This window comes from Dermacentor silvarum, chromosome 7 (assembly GCF_013339745.2).
Source record: "Dermacentor silvarum isolate Dsil-2018 chromosome 7, BIME_Dsil_1.4, whole genome shotgun sequence".
NCBI classification, from domain to species: domain Eukaryota; kingdom Metazoa; phylum Arthropoda; class Arachnida; order Ixodida; family Ixodidae; genus Dermacentor; species Dermacentor silvarum.
In genome coordinates, this window is record NC_051160.1 from 178,029,900 (window position 1) to 178,045,090 (window position 15,191).

The window sequence follows — 15,191 nt, forward strand, 5'->3', positions numbered from 1 at the left end:
TTCCGGAGTCCCCCACTACGGCGTGCCTCATAATCAGAACTGGTTTTGGCACGTAAAACCCCATAATTTAATTTTTTTAGGGATAAAGCTGCGTGCCTAAACAAGTTTTTTCATTCGTTTTTTTCCCAACGACACCCGTAATACTTATCCGCCTGCAATGAATATTTCGCCTATGCTTCCTGTTGAGCTTAGTGTTAATAGAATCGAAAAGCTATTGAAGGATGTTGATGAGAGTAAATCTAGTGGTCGGGATGGAATTTCTTCATGTGTACTCAACCGTTGCGCGGTGCCAATTTCTATGTACCTTTATTTTATTTTTGAAAGATCTTTATCGACAGGTATTTTGCCACATGACTGGAAAATTGCGCACGTTGTCCCGATACATAAAGGCGGGTCCAAAAAAGACGGTAACTATAGGCCAATATCACTAACGTCTATCCCGTGTAAAATACTTGAACATATCTTATATAAAGAAATAACAAATCATTTAAATGAGCATAAGGTACTAATTAACGAGCAGGATGGCTTTCGTAGGGGACTATCTTGCACAACACAACTAGTTGAGTTTTATCTTGACATGATAAAGCGTCGACGCAGGAGGACAGGTAGACGGTGTGTTCCTGGGTTTTCGGAAAGCCTTTGACACGGTATCACATTTACTCTTATTGTTTAAGCTTAATACCCTAAACATTGATGCAACTGTTTTTAAATGGATTGAAAGTTACCTTTCCCAAAGAAGGCAATGTGTAATACTGAATGGTAAATGCTCCGAATATGCAGATGTTACGTCAGGAGTCCCACAGGGCTCAGTTCTGGGCCCGCTATTATTTTTAATTTATAATAATGACATTTCTGCCAGAATTTCATCTTCTATACGGTTGTTTGCGGATGACTGTGTTGTGTACAAAAAGATTGCCCATCACAATGATACAATAGAACTTCAGAACGACTTATCACTTATTCGTGACTGGTGTACTAAATGGAAAATGACTTCGAACATAGCAAAATGTGTACATATCTCATTTACTAAAAAGAAGAAACCAATTCAGTCACGGTATCACCTGAACAATGTACTATTGAAGCAAGGCAGTACATAAAAATATCTAGGTGTGCTACTGTTGTCTGAATGTTCGTGGAAACCTCAGGTAGACAGTATCATAGCCAAAGCTGGTAAAGCTTTGAATTTCATTCAGAAAACCTGCGATGTTCAAATGTGAATTTAAAACGTATGGCACATACAACTTGTGTTCGACCAATCTTAGAATATGGCTGTGTTTTGTGGGACCCCACCGAGGTAACCTTCATTGCCGCTCTAGAACAAATACAAAACCGTGCTGCGAGGTTCGTCTTGGGGCGGTACGGAAGGAGGGAGAGCATCACTGCAATGAAGGCTGAGCTAGAATGGGAATCTCTTTCTGCTCGCCGCAATAAACTGAGAATAAAATTTTTATATTCTATTTACTATAATAAAACTGGAATTAATAGGGAAATTTACCTACGAAAACCTCATTACATTTCAAAACGAACTGATCATAGTTGCAAAATCCTCGAGTACCCTGCCAAGACGAACATGTATGCTAACTCATTTTTTGTTCGAACAATTGAACAGTGCAATAGGTTGAGTGAAAAGCAAGTGAATTGTGTGAATGAAGATGTATTTTATTTCATGTTGTAACCCCCCTGCTGTAACGCCTTTGGGCACTGCGGGGTAATTGATGAATAAGGAATAAACGGAGCAGCACCAGCAACGCACAGAACTGTTGTCGATGCCGTCGGCGTTTTTCCCGCGTTCGCACCGAACGCGCACGGCGTTGGTGACTGTTGCCGGTGCCTCTAGGGGCGGTTCGGAGGTTTTCGACGAGATCAGAATGGGACACTCGTCGAGTAGCGTCTGAAGTCTTAACCACCTTCTCGCCTTCTGGCCCCCAGGGCGCCCCCTGGGGCCATACATCAGAACAAACTCAGTGAATCTGAAAATGTCAACTTGGTAGACACCCTGGAAAAATGAGGTGGCCGGTTGTAATGCTAAAAAAAAAAAATCAAATTATGGGGTTTTACGTGCCAAAATCACGATATGATTATGAGGCACGCCGTAGTAGGGGACTCCGGAAATTTGGACCGCCTGGGGTTCTTTAACGTGCACCTAAATCTAAGTACATGGGTGTTTTCGCATTTCACCCTCATCGAAATGCGGTTGCCGTGGCTGGCGCATCAACGAAGGTGCGGTCAGTTGACGAGGCAAGGGGCTCGGTAGAAGGCGTGAAAACCCGCGGTAAAGGATGGCGCTGCCCCGGACTTTGATGGAGTGCTGTGTTTAGCTGTGCAAGCGCTTCGGGCTCGTATTCCTGGAGGCGACGCTGGACGCGCTCAGCATCTTTGATGAGCTTCACGGCCTTCTCGAACCTAAGTGTGGGCTCCTCGGCAAGCAAACCTTCGCGTAGCCGCGTAGAAGCCAATTCAATGAGTAATTGTTGGAGCAGCAGCTGGTCCTTCAGGTTACTGAAATCGCACTGGTTTGCGGTGTTTTGCAATTTGAAGAGAGAATCCTGGGGGGAAGTCTCACCTTGCACTAGGTTCCGAAACGAGAGTCGTGCTGTGGCTATAATATCTGGAGGACTGAACTTGGTAGTTAACATTTTCACCAATACGGAGTAAGCATCTTTGGCTGACCCCGGCGTTTCCGATGCCGCGGCGAGTGCAACCCATGCTTGCCTCTGACCTTGGGTCCCAAGAAGTATTTTCAACAACACGGCTTTGCGTTCCGTGGAAAAACTTTCACCGCCAGCGGTGAGCAAATATGTTTCAAAATGTTGAAGCCACTGTGTCCACAGTACTGCTGGTGTTCCCGGATGGTTCTAAAACAAGGGGGGTTTCCCTACCGGGTCGGTCGTGTCGGGGCTGTACGGCTGTGTGTTGTTTACATCATTAGGTGTTTTGCTAAGCTTCCTGGGGGCGGTGGCTGGCTATGTGTGACACGATAAGCGGTGATGCGCTGAGAGTGAAGGGCAGCTTCGGTAGGCTTTGTTTGTTGCGATGAAAGCGGGCCGAACGGGTATCGCCGCAGCTGGTGTTGCCGATGATCTGCTTCATGGCTGCTGGCTGCAGTTAACGAGTGGCGGAAAGTGGAAGGCATTCAGGACGCATGTAAACTGCGCCATTGTAGTGTTTGTGTAGGGAGGCACCGAGCACTGTTGGTGGCTTCGAAGAAACAACACACACAAAAGTTCCGCACCACACCCAACTTACGTTCAGCTGCAGCAATGGTGTTTATATATATTTTGTGGGGCGCCCCCTGGGGCCATACAACAGAACAAAGTAGTAAAATATAATATACAACGTGCACACGCTGCAACATAGCAGCGCATGGAGCGGTACGGGCCTGGCCCCAGTAGAAGCGGCGCTGCATGCAGTCATAAGTACGCGAAACTCCGAGGTGGCCTGCAGTAGGTGCATTATGCAACTGCTCAAGAATTGATGTCTGGAGATTGCGTGGCACAACGAGTAAAAATTCTGGTCCTTCAGGGCGTAAGCTGTGATGGTAGAGAACATTGTCGCGGAGTACGAACATGCGCAGAGTGGGCTCTGAATGTCCAGAATTGAGGCGATCGATGAGAACATGTAAGCAGTCATTACACCGTTGTTCAGTGCGGATGCCACGCAGATCAGAAATGGCTGGGACGCAAAGGTCGGTGTCATGCGCATCATATTCAGGGAGAGGCAGTTGGCATCCTTGTGCAAGCGACCTGACTTGTACAAGACAACAAATGAATATTCTTGGAGCCATAGTGCCCATGTACCCAATCGTCAGTGGGGTGTTTGAGTGACGACAGCCAGCACAAGGCATGGTGATCGGTAACCACGGAAAATGTGCGGCCGTACAAGTAAGGGCGGAATTTAGCTACTGCTCAAACTAACGCCAGGCACTCCTGTTCAGTAATTGAAACATTTCTCTTGGCGGGTGACTAGAGGCAGCTGGCGTATGCAATTACGCGCTCTTCGTTACGCTCCGATTGAACGAGTACAGCCCCAGTACAATGGCCACTGGCATCTGTGTGAAGTTCAGTGGCGGCAGATGGGTCATAATGAGCGAGCAATGGGGGAGCCGTTAGCAAGCGTACGAGGGCAAAGAAGGCTTTGGTTTGAGCAGGGCCCCGCGTGAATGCAACATCCTTCTTAAGTAAGTCAGTGAGTGGGCAAGCAGTGTTGGCGAAATCGTTGATGAAACGACGGAAATAGGAGCATTGTCCAACAAAGCTTTTTACGTCTGCAGAGGAAAGTTCTGGACAGCGCGAATCTTGTCTGGGTTGGATTGAACGCCAGCGGCACTGACGAGATGGCAAAGAACGGCAATTTGATGACATCTATATTGGCACTTGGATGAGTTCAATTGAAGGCAGGCGCGTCGAAAAACAGCAATAGCCGATAGGCGCGTTAGATGACTCGCAAAAGTTGGTGAAAAGACTATCACATTGTCTGGGTAACACAGACATGTGGACCATTTATAGCCGCAAAGTAAGGAGTCCATCATCCTTTTGAAGGTAGCCTAGGCATTACAAACGCCGAATGGAATAACCTTGAATTGATAGGGGCTGTGAGGTGTTACAAAGGCAGTTTTCTCACGGTCTATGTCATCTACCTAGATTTGCTAATAGCCTGATCGAAAGTCTATGGACGAGAAGTACTTGACTCCGCGCAACCAGTCCAAAGCGTCATCAATATGCGGCAAGGGGTAGACATCCTTGCCTGTGATTTTGTTGAAGTGTCTGTAATTGACACAAAAGCACTAACTGCTGTCCTTCTTGACAAGGATGCCCACGGACTGGAAGATGGCTCGATAACGCCTTTAGTCAACATCTTATCGACTTCTCGTTGGATCACCTGTAGTTCGGCATGTCAAACACGATACGGACGACGGCGTATCGGATTGGCTTATCCGGTGTAAATACGATGGGTGCCCACCGATGTCTGGGCCAAAGGATGCCGTCAAGGTCGAAAATGTCGCGTTAAGTATCCAAGACATGGCGGATGTCAACACCTTATGCAGGAAAGAGGTCAGGTGCAATCATCTTGCAAAGTTTGTTTGTGACTAGAGTCGCTGGATCAGAGGCTGTTGTAAAGGGCGACGGAATTCGACGTCAAGCGCCGATATCTCACAATCGGTGGCAGGCAAGATGTTGCCCAAAGACATGCCTCTGAGAACAATTTGGCTCGAGCAGTTGGTTGAGGAGAGGGAGTGAAGTCTGATTGCCTGTAACAGTGAGCATGGTATGGGGAACAGCCAAATATCTTTGAAGCAATATGTCAGTGGTGGGACATAGCATGTAGACGGCATCAGGAACAGGTGGAAATGACATTAGAGTGACGTACGTAGGGGCTTGGGGCGACAGGCGGATGTCTTCGGCAGAGCATAACCGTGGTTTTGTGACTGGTGGACTATAGCAGCCGTGGGGTAGCTCAAGTTAAATAACACTAGACGCGCAATCAAAGAGAGCTGAATGGGACAATAAAAAGCCTAAGCCGAGTATAACGTTGTAAGGGCATTGTTCCAAAACGGCAAACAACACAGTGTGACCCGCAATGCCAATGTGAGCAGTGCACATACCAAGTATGGTAGGCGTTCGTCCGTCGGTGACACGGAGGGTGCGTGATGCAGCAGGTGTGAGGACTTTGTTCAGCCGTCCGCACAATTGGGCACTCATCACGGATATCTGCGTGCCAGTGTCAATGAGTTCTGGGACACTGACACCATCGACTACAATGTCCATCAAGTTCTGGTTGGTCGGCAAAGTGATCAGAGGGTTTTGCGGTCGAGTCAATGCAGCATCACCTCCGGGAGATGCACCGCTTAGTTTTCCTGAGACGGGCATCGGGGCTGTATCAGGGACGGTGGGCAACGAGCCTGCGGCGATAGGGATGATGGTCGACGACCTGGTGGCGAATGGGACTGGTGGTGTCGGAATGACGACGAGTGACTGTCCCAAGCAGCACGAGCGTCATTGTTTGGCTGTTGGGCATGAAATGCAGGCTGGTAACGACGCGGGCTCTGTTCAGGGTGATAACTGGTGAATGGCGGTTGCTGAAGGAAGGAGACAGTATATTTGTTACAATGACAAGCAATGTGAGCGATACGCTGGCAAGCAAAACAGATTAGCCAATAATCTGCAGTTTGCCACCCTGCTGGATTTTGGCAGTGTGCAGGATACCGCTGACCACTGGATGGGCGAGGAGCACTAAACAGCTGTGAAGCGGCAACAGCGCATACAGAATGAACTCAAAAATAAGCGAGTTTATCGCTTATTTTTGAGTTCAAATGGTACTGCACAAATGGTACTGCAGACATGTTGTTCGATTCACTGGGGCGGGAAAGAAAGGCGGCAGGAGCGATGGCTTCAAGTTCTGGCCGTACTACCCGTGTCAGGTCGTCAGATGATGATGGTTGCTGGATTCTTAGCCTGTCATCACAAGAGGATGTCGCAGCTGTGTTCGGCAGACGTGCGAACGGCGTTGCAACGCATCGGCTCTTGGCCTGCTCAAAGCGTTGACACTCTTTTATGATGTCCTGCACTGTCTCACAATTTTTGCACATGAGCTGGTTGAAAGCATCGTCAGCGATCCCCTTCAGTACATACATGGCCAACCTTGTCTGACTCGGCCATATTGCTGTCGGCCTTACAGCACAGAGCCAGCACATCCTGGATGTAAGAGACATGATTCTATGAACGTTTGGACGCGGGGCGCTAGTTCTTTCTTTGCGGCGCTCTTCCGCCCTGCAGGGCGGCCAGCCGAACAGGTCCCTTAGCTTCTGCTTGCATGTGTCCCAGTTGTTAAGCTCTTCCTCCTGCAGTAGGGTTTCCACTTGGGCTTGTTGGTTTTCCATTAAGACTGTGTAGCATTGCGCGTTAAAAACATGGACAAAAGAAGGAACACGTTTTACACACACGAAGCGCAAACTATCAACAGTTTATTGCGAGAAGAATGTGACCATTTTTATACCTTGCCACAGGCAGTACTGCGCATGACACCAAAGGCGGAACCATACTGACAAAAAAATGTCAACACGCGCGTGTCGTGCCATTAAAATAGGCTATTTTCTTAGCTGGTAAGGTGATGGAGGTCATACTAATACACATTTCTTTTGAAGTTGTGATGCAGTGGGCCTCAATAATGTGGCGTGTCATCTCATTATTGAGATTAAACCATCATCATCATCGTCTGGTAGGTCTGTCGGTGGTGCCGATTGTGAATCACGCCCACGTGTCAGCCATGCGCTGGCTCTCGCGATCTCCAGATTAGCAAAGCAGCTGCCCCACTTCGCTTTGTTTGCAACGTGCCTGCACGAGGCAGTTTGTCCGCGCCAGCCAATATATTGCGAAATGAAAACACGTGTACAGCTGTGCTCGAATTTTGCATTAGGGAGTATTGTAATCGTCAATGAATTTTTTATTGTCAGGTTCAGCATGATTTGCCAACTGTGAAAGATTTTGAGGTTGAGAGGGTCACAGGGCGTTCGTGCAATGCACCTTCCTCCTTTCCTCGTGAATTCGCCGTGCACACATATGAATGCAACTGGGCAGTCAGCGAACTTGTCACATGGTACTTTCGCGGCAACCGTGTAAATCGAAAGCTAGTTTTGTGACGGATTGCTCGAAGCAACAAAAAGAGACTGATGTGCATCTACGAACAGCATCGGGAACAATAGGTCGCTGTATGGTGTGTAGCAAACATGCCGGTTTTGAGCAACATTATTGCCAAACCGAACACTCGCTTTAGTTTGTGAGGTGGTTTGCCGGCTTTCCGAGTGTCGCCCAACTGCTGTGAATAGATCTGCATCGATTCGACACCAAACCGCAACTTTAGTCACCAACGCCCGACGAAGCAGCGTCAATTGTGCGCCTAATAGGCATAATGACCAAGAAAATGTGGCATAGTGTAGCCGTGAGAAAAGTTCACCGCTGGCCGATGTGGTAACGGGCCACAAGCCGTTGTGGAATACTTGCCATTAATATGGTTGTACAGGTGACTCATCGCGAGATCACGATTGCAGGTTAGATTGACAGCTGCTTTGAAGCGGCGTTACGTTTACTGCGCCTGTTATCCGGCCCGATCTGGGCACCTGCTATCGTGCTTTCCTAAATTCATACCTGCTTTTGTTGTCATTGCGTCTGACCGTGTGCTGTTATCCTTTTGATTGGTCCTTTTGACCCGGACCAACTTTGTACCGACAGACATGTTGTCATTCAGCGTTTGGGCACTCACGTTGGGGTGCGCATTCAAGGGGGCAGAATCACTTGCAGAGATGAAGTCTGCGTATCGGCATGCTCCGCGCTAATTTAATTTAACAACCAAGTGAGGCGCTCGTTTGCACGGCATCAAGCGCAAGAGACTCCGGGCACGCGTGACTTGCGGCACTGCCAAGGGTCTCTACACCAAATATATCGCATATTTGAAAAATAAGTTAGTAGATATTCGACTCGTGAATCGAATTATCCAGTGTTCACTCTCCGACTCGGTGATGTATTCGCACACCCCTATTAATTAGATTTAGGTGCACCTTAAAAAATCCCAAATGGTCAGGATTAATGCCAAGTACAGTCGAATCTCGTGAATTCGAACACGCTTAATTCGATGCCGGTTTATTCGAACTGACGCTGTGGTCCTGGGAGTCAAAGTTATGTGTATTTCAATAAGCGAAATCGCTCGGTAATTCGAGCGCAGAAGCATTTGCGACGGTTCATTCGAACATACCGCAGACCGACAATGCTCTCAGCAGCGCACCAAATAATGCGGCGGCGCCTCCGACCGACATTGCTCCGACACCGTCATAGAGCAAAAGCTTAGGAGAGACCACTTAATGCAGCGGCGGAGGCCCAGTCCGGTCAACGAAACTGCCCACGCGGGCAAACGCTCGCTTCCCGATAACGACAGACAACGAAACTTCAGGGAGCGGGCTAATCTGCGCCGGCTGGCTGTACTGGCGGCAGTGGCACAGCGGCGGGCGTGCACGGAGACAGTCGAAGGGGAGGTAGCTGCGAGGGAGCTGAGAGAGAGGGCGAGGGAAGCCACCGAAGCCACTGCCACCGAAGCGGCGGAGTTGCTGAGGCCAAATCCGCTTCTCTTCCGTCCTCCTCCCTCACCTTTGACGGTCTTCGCGCTAGCCCACCCGTCGCCATTCGGCGCCATCTGCTCCCTGAAGTTTCGTTTGTTGCCGTTATCGGGAACCGAGCGTTGGTCGGCGTGGGCGGTTGCACGCCGCGATATTTCACGACTCGCACCGTTCGTGCATCGTGCTATGGTGCTCGAATACTTCAAAAATATGTCCTTTCTTTAATTCGAACAAATTTCCGGGCCCCTTCGAGTTTGAATTATCGAGATTCGACTGTACCCCACTACGGCATGCGTTATAATGAATGAGGTTGTGGCTTTGGCACTAAAGATCCCTGAATTTAATTTAAGTTGTGTAGGCTTCGTAGCATTTTCTCCAGTTGAAACGCGTCCACCGAGTTAAGGAATTCAGCACCAGAAAAAGCGATGAAGAAGGAAGAGCAGAGACATTTTCCATTCCGGTGTGTAGGCCTAGGAATACCTAGGGCGCATAGAGCACCGATATGCATGGGGAAGTGTTTGCTACAACTATGCTGCCTTTCAGTGAGCCACCTGAGCCAGTTCCTGTACCAGAAGCTGGGCTTGGGAAATGATGAGGAGCCTGTGCACATCCTGGACGAAGCCAGTGTAGACGGCATTGTGCGATACATCCAGAGTGGCAAATGTGAGTGCAGCACGTGATGAGCACCAGTTGTGAAGGAGACATCCTCTTGTTCCCCGATATTCATCTGTCTCGCACGCCTTTCCTTTAATACTGTCCATCTCACCAATATCATGTGCGTTATCAGCGTGACATACCATTTTGGACAGGTTAGTAGCGAGTTTTTGAGAAAGCAAGCGAAACAGATCATGATTTAATCGCTTAATGAACACACTTTTTTTCCTGAAAAAGTATGTGCAAAGTCGTTCATTATACGGGGTAAAATTTTGAGTGATTTTTTTTCTGTGGCCACCTCTAAAAAAGTTGCAGTATTGCCTGAAAGCCGAAGCATCAATTGCGATAGCAAATTTGTAGACAGCTATACAAAGTAAGAATAGTTTTATCATCCATATAAACTTGTGAACATTCGCTAACTATGTAAATTAACAAGCATTTCATCAGCGTGCACAGGCAAAGATGAACACATCACACTCTGTGACCGCTGACACACTGTAAAAACGCTGGCATGAGTAAGCGCAGCAGCAACAGCGAGTGATGTGACATTTGTGCCGTCCATATATCCAGCACAAACTGAACGGCAAGAATGGAGCACACACAGAGTTATAAGCCGCCGTCGCACCTAGACTCAGCCCCCGACGCAGATATCGCTTTTAAAAAATAGGGCGCATGATGCCGCACAATGCGCAGTTGCTGCGCCGCCCCCTCCTAGCCCCCCCCCCCCCCCGACGCCATATGCAAATACAGCATGTTTTGTTCCCGCTTTCCTCCCTCGAACGCGGGAGATCGAGCCGCAGTCGTCGGCACCAAGGGCAAAAATGTGCCTAGAGTGTCCATATGATTGCTATTGCAATAAAAGTAGGAGACACACGGCACGATTCGGCGTCCGATACGGCGTCCGATAGAATCGTACCCGCTGGACGCCATATTGGACGTCGAATCGTACCGTGTCTCTCCTACTTCACGGCAGCAAGTTCAGAGTGTGTTCATTATGCAAGGAAAATAAAAAAACACAATTCTTGATTGAAAAAGGGGGGGGCGCATTCATTACGCCAATGCGTTCTTTATGCGAGTAAATATGGATATTGTTTAGGGACAAGGTACACCTCGAAGGGTGTAAACTTAGTGTATTTCTCACACTTGGCCTGACTACTGCTGTATTGATGTGCAGCACAAATTGATGTGCAAGGTATTCGCATAAGTGCCCATCAATTGTAATGCGAGTTTTTAAAATTATTTTTGTTGCTTGAATTCAACACATTTGAGTAACGTCAGAATTGACCAATTTAAGAAAAATATTGTAAATGTCGCTTAGTTGGAACAGCTGTGTTGACCTGGTAGTGGCCTGCTACTGCGGCCAAATGAAAGGGTCGTTTTGTCTGATGCAACAGGAGGTGCAAGGATGTGTCAACCCTTGCAGCTTACTTTTGCAACTAGGAGGAAAAAGTGGCATAACAAGGAAAGCCATGTCATTTGTGCTGTTGTTTCCTTTCCTGCAGGCAAAAACATCATTGCTATGATTGGAGCGGGCATATCCACAGGTGAGAAAGCCTCACTTCATTCTGAGTGTGTAGGATTTTGCAGTTCAGACCACAGAACTCTGTGTGCTGCCGAGCGAGGGGAAATACCAGTTACTGTAATCTGACAGGCATGCAGTGGGTGGGGCCCACAATGTAGAGGGGGTGGGAATAGAGCATTGCTTGCAGTTCTTCGCAGAGTGATGGCGTCTGTGTGAAGCAAGCAGTTGTGCATGTGGCAAGACAGCTCCAATGATGACGACAGCTTAGTTTTTACTCTGGCAAAAGAATGTCCGATGTCATCCATGCTGTGCGGCATAAGTGCTATGACACGTGAGTCCAACCATGATGGTACTTGTGTATTTTCTCTTGCATAACACAGAGTTAGTGCTCCCACTGCGAGATGGCTGCGTTATCTGCAGCACTGCTGTCAAAGGACTGTCAGTCCTTTGCATGGACACTGACAACTAAGTGGTATATGCCAGATGGACCAACACGTTAGTTGACCATATTGCTACGGAACAGTATTTGCCTTGACGAAGAGGCAAGCAGTGTGAAGACGACGACGAAGATTAGAGGCTATTGTGGGCTCTGGCTTCTTGGCCAAGTGCGGCGCATTTCTTTGTAAATATACTTGTATATAGCTTTTCCTCTGCGTCTTCCTACGTAACATATCTGGTGGAGGTGGACGTTCCCTGTACCTCGTCACGGAGCTTCGCAGTGGACGGTACGTCGAGCCTTCCGTCATGGCTCCTGCGGATGACAGTTCGACTCAGCCGGCTCCGACATCTGCTGCCACTTCGACGACCTACATCGCTGTCCCCGCTTCCCGCGATCCTGGCGTATTCTCGGGCAAAGATGGGGAAGACGTCGATGACTGGATCAGCCTGTACGAACACGTCAGCCGCAATAACCGGTGTGACCCTACTATCATGCTCGCCAACGCACTCTTTTACCTCGGTGGCACACCTAGAGTTTAGTTTCGGACACACGAAGATGAGATCACCAGTTGGGATTCGCTTAAACAAAAGCTCCGAGACTTGTTCGGCAACCCCTACGGTCACCAACTTGCCGCACAGAGGGCGTTATCCGGCCGTGTGCAGACGTCCACAGAGCCCTACGTCACGTACATTCAGGACGTCTTGGCTCTGTGTCACAAAGTTGACGCACACATGACTGAGACGGACAAGGTTTCCCACATCCCCAAAGGCATTGCCGATGACGCCTTCAACTTGCTCGTATTCAACAACGTGGCAACGGTGGATGCAGTTATAAAAGAGTGTCGCCGCCTGGAACTCGCTAAAAGCCGACGTATCGACCAACAGTTTGCCCGTCTGCCCAACACCCCAGCGACATCTTCCTGTGCCGACGCTCCTCGTCCCAACAACACTGGTGATGTTACCAGGATCGTCCGGCGTGCGATTGAGGCCGCCTATCCGGCTGCTTTCGACTCCAGCTCCTCCAACTCACTTGCAGTCACGGTTTCCCTGATCCAGGCAGTTGTCCGCCAGGTGTTCGCGAACATGGGTCTTCACACCGTCTGCTCGGCCCATCGCCCTGATACCCATCCGGCTTCTTCGATTACGCCCCGTCCCACATCTTATTACCCACCACGTTTCCGCAACCCATCTGAATGGCACACTGCTGACGACAAGCCCATTTGTTTTCACTGCCGTAGAATCGGGCACATTTCTCGCCACTGTCGCAGTCGCTGGAGTTCCCCGACCCGGTTTACTTATACTACCTACTCTTGCCCAGGTGGCCCTTTTCGACCCTATGCCCCACGCTCCGATAATGCCGCCACTGATTCTCCTGCACCGAACCGCCCCTATTCCCGTTCGCCTTCGCCCCAACGACGACAATCTCGCTCTCCTCAGCCCCGTCGCTCCTATTCGCCGACTCCCTTCGGACGCCGCTCCCAGTCGGAAAACTAGACGATGCAGCGCCTCTAGGTGACGCTGCATTGCTCCCTACGCCGCCAAATCCTCTACTGACGTTGCCCACTCATCTGAACCTTCTTGACGTGCAAGTCGACGGTATTTCTGTATCTGCTCTTATAGACACTGGGGCGCATGTATCCGTAATGAGCGCTGACCTTCGTAACCGGCTGAAGAAAATACTCACACCCCCCACGACACCTGTTGTCCTTGTCGCCGATGGCAGAACAGCCCCCGTAATTGGTATGTGTGCCGCCCGCGTCTCCTTCGCCGATCACTCCACTAGTCATCGCCCACTGTCCCCACGACATCATCCTCGGCTTGGACTTCCTCTCCGCGCATTCTGCTCTCATCGACTGTTCCGCCAGTACTCTCCGCCTTGACCTGCCTGTTCTGGATCCCTCTGAACCACACCCTAGTCGCCTCAGTTCCGTCGACTTCGTTCGCTTGCCACCTTCGGCACTGACCTACGTTGACTTAGTGTCATCCCCACCAGTGCCCAACGGTCACTACATCGCGGCTCCCATGCAAGACGTCCTGCTTACACATGGGATCACAGTGTCTCATACAGTTTTATCTGTTACGGCGAATTGCGTCTGCCTGCCAGTGGTCAATTTTGGCTTGACGGCACAAGTGCTGCCACGCGGGGTGTCTCTGGCCCAGCTTTGCTCATTCGAGGATCACTCAGTAGCATCTATTGCAGTAGACGACAATTCAGCCGATCCTCCTCTACCATCGCAGTCGGCAACTTGTGCCATTGCCGACTTACAGAAAATGATTGCGCCCGACATGCCGTCCGAGCACGCTCATGAGCTCTACCGCGTTCTGTTATCCTACCACGATATTTTTGACTTTAACGATCGTCCCTTGGCCCAAACTACAGCTGTTAAACATCGCATTAATACCGGCGATGCCCCTCCTATTCATCGACGCCCGTATCGAGTGTCCCCGGCTGAGCGTCAAGTTATTCACGCAGAAGTTCGCAAAATGCTTGCCAAGAACATTATTGAACCGTCGTGTAGTCCATGGGCGTCACCTGTTGTACTGGTAAAAATGAAGGATGGCTCATGGCGCTTTTGCGTGGATTATCGGCACCTGAACAGGGTTACCAAAAAGGACGTGTATCCCCTACCTCGGATTGATGACGCCCTTGACTGCCTCCACGGTGCTCGCTATTTCTCCTCTATTGACCTTCGCTCCGGCTACTGGCAGATTGCCGCGAGAAGACTGCTTTTGTAACACCCGACGGTGTTTATCAATTCAAAGTGATGCCTTTCAGTCTATGTAACGCTCCTGCCACTTTTGAACACATGATGGACTCCCTTCTTCATGGCTTCAAATGGTCCACGTGCCTGTGCTACTTAGACGACGTTATAGTATTCTCCCCAGCGTTCGCTACACACCTGGAGCGCCTCTCAGCAGTCCTGGACGTTTTTCGTTGAGCCGGTCTACAACTCAACCCATCGAAGTGCCAATTCGGCCGTCGCCAGATTACTGTCCTTGGCCATCTTGTTGACGCGCATGGAGTGCAACCGGACCCAGGCAAGATCCATGCTGTTACGCACTTCCCTGTTCCGAAGTGTGTCAAAGATGTGCGCAGCTTCGTCGGCCTTTGTTCGTACTTCCGCCGTTTCATGAAAAATTTCGCGGCCATAGCACGACCACTAACGGAGCTTTTGAAAAAGAACACCCCTTTCCAGTGGGGCGATAACGAGGCCTCTGCGTTCTCGCATCTAATCGACCTCCTCACAACACCTCCCGTTCTGGCCCATTTCGATCCTTCTGCGCCTACCGAAGTCCGTACTGATGCCAGCGGCCACGGAATTGGCGCAGTACTGGCACAACGCCAGCGCGGCAGCGACCGTGTTATCGCTTACGCCAGCAGGCTCCTTTCACCCTCCGAGCGCAACTATTCTATCACTGAGCGTGAGTGTCTGGCCCTAGTTTGGGCGGTTGCGAAGTTCCGCCCATACTTAT

At 49.6% G+C, this 15,191-nt stretch overlaps 1 protein-coding gene across 7 annotated transcripts in view; it reads left to right on the forward strand.

The window, feature by feature from the left end:
- LOC119458726 (NAD-dependent protein deacetylase sirtuin-2) overlaps positions 1-15,191 on the forward strand; it is a 419,041-nt gene that overhangs the window by 52,344 nt on the left and 351,506 nt on the right. For all 7 annotated transcript variants that reach the window (XM_049671396.1, XM_049671397.1, XM_049671400.1 and 4 more), the window contains 2 exons: positions 9,647-9,766; positions 11,260-11,301. In XM_049671396.1, the coding sequence (XP_049527353.1) occupies positions 9,647-9,766; positions 11,260-11,301 (162 nt within the window). The remainder of the gene's footprint in view (positions 1-9,646; positions 9,767-11,259; positions 11,302-15,191) is intronic.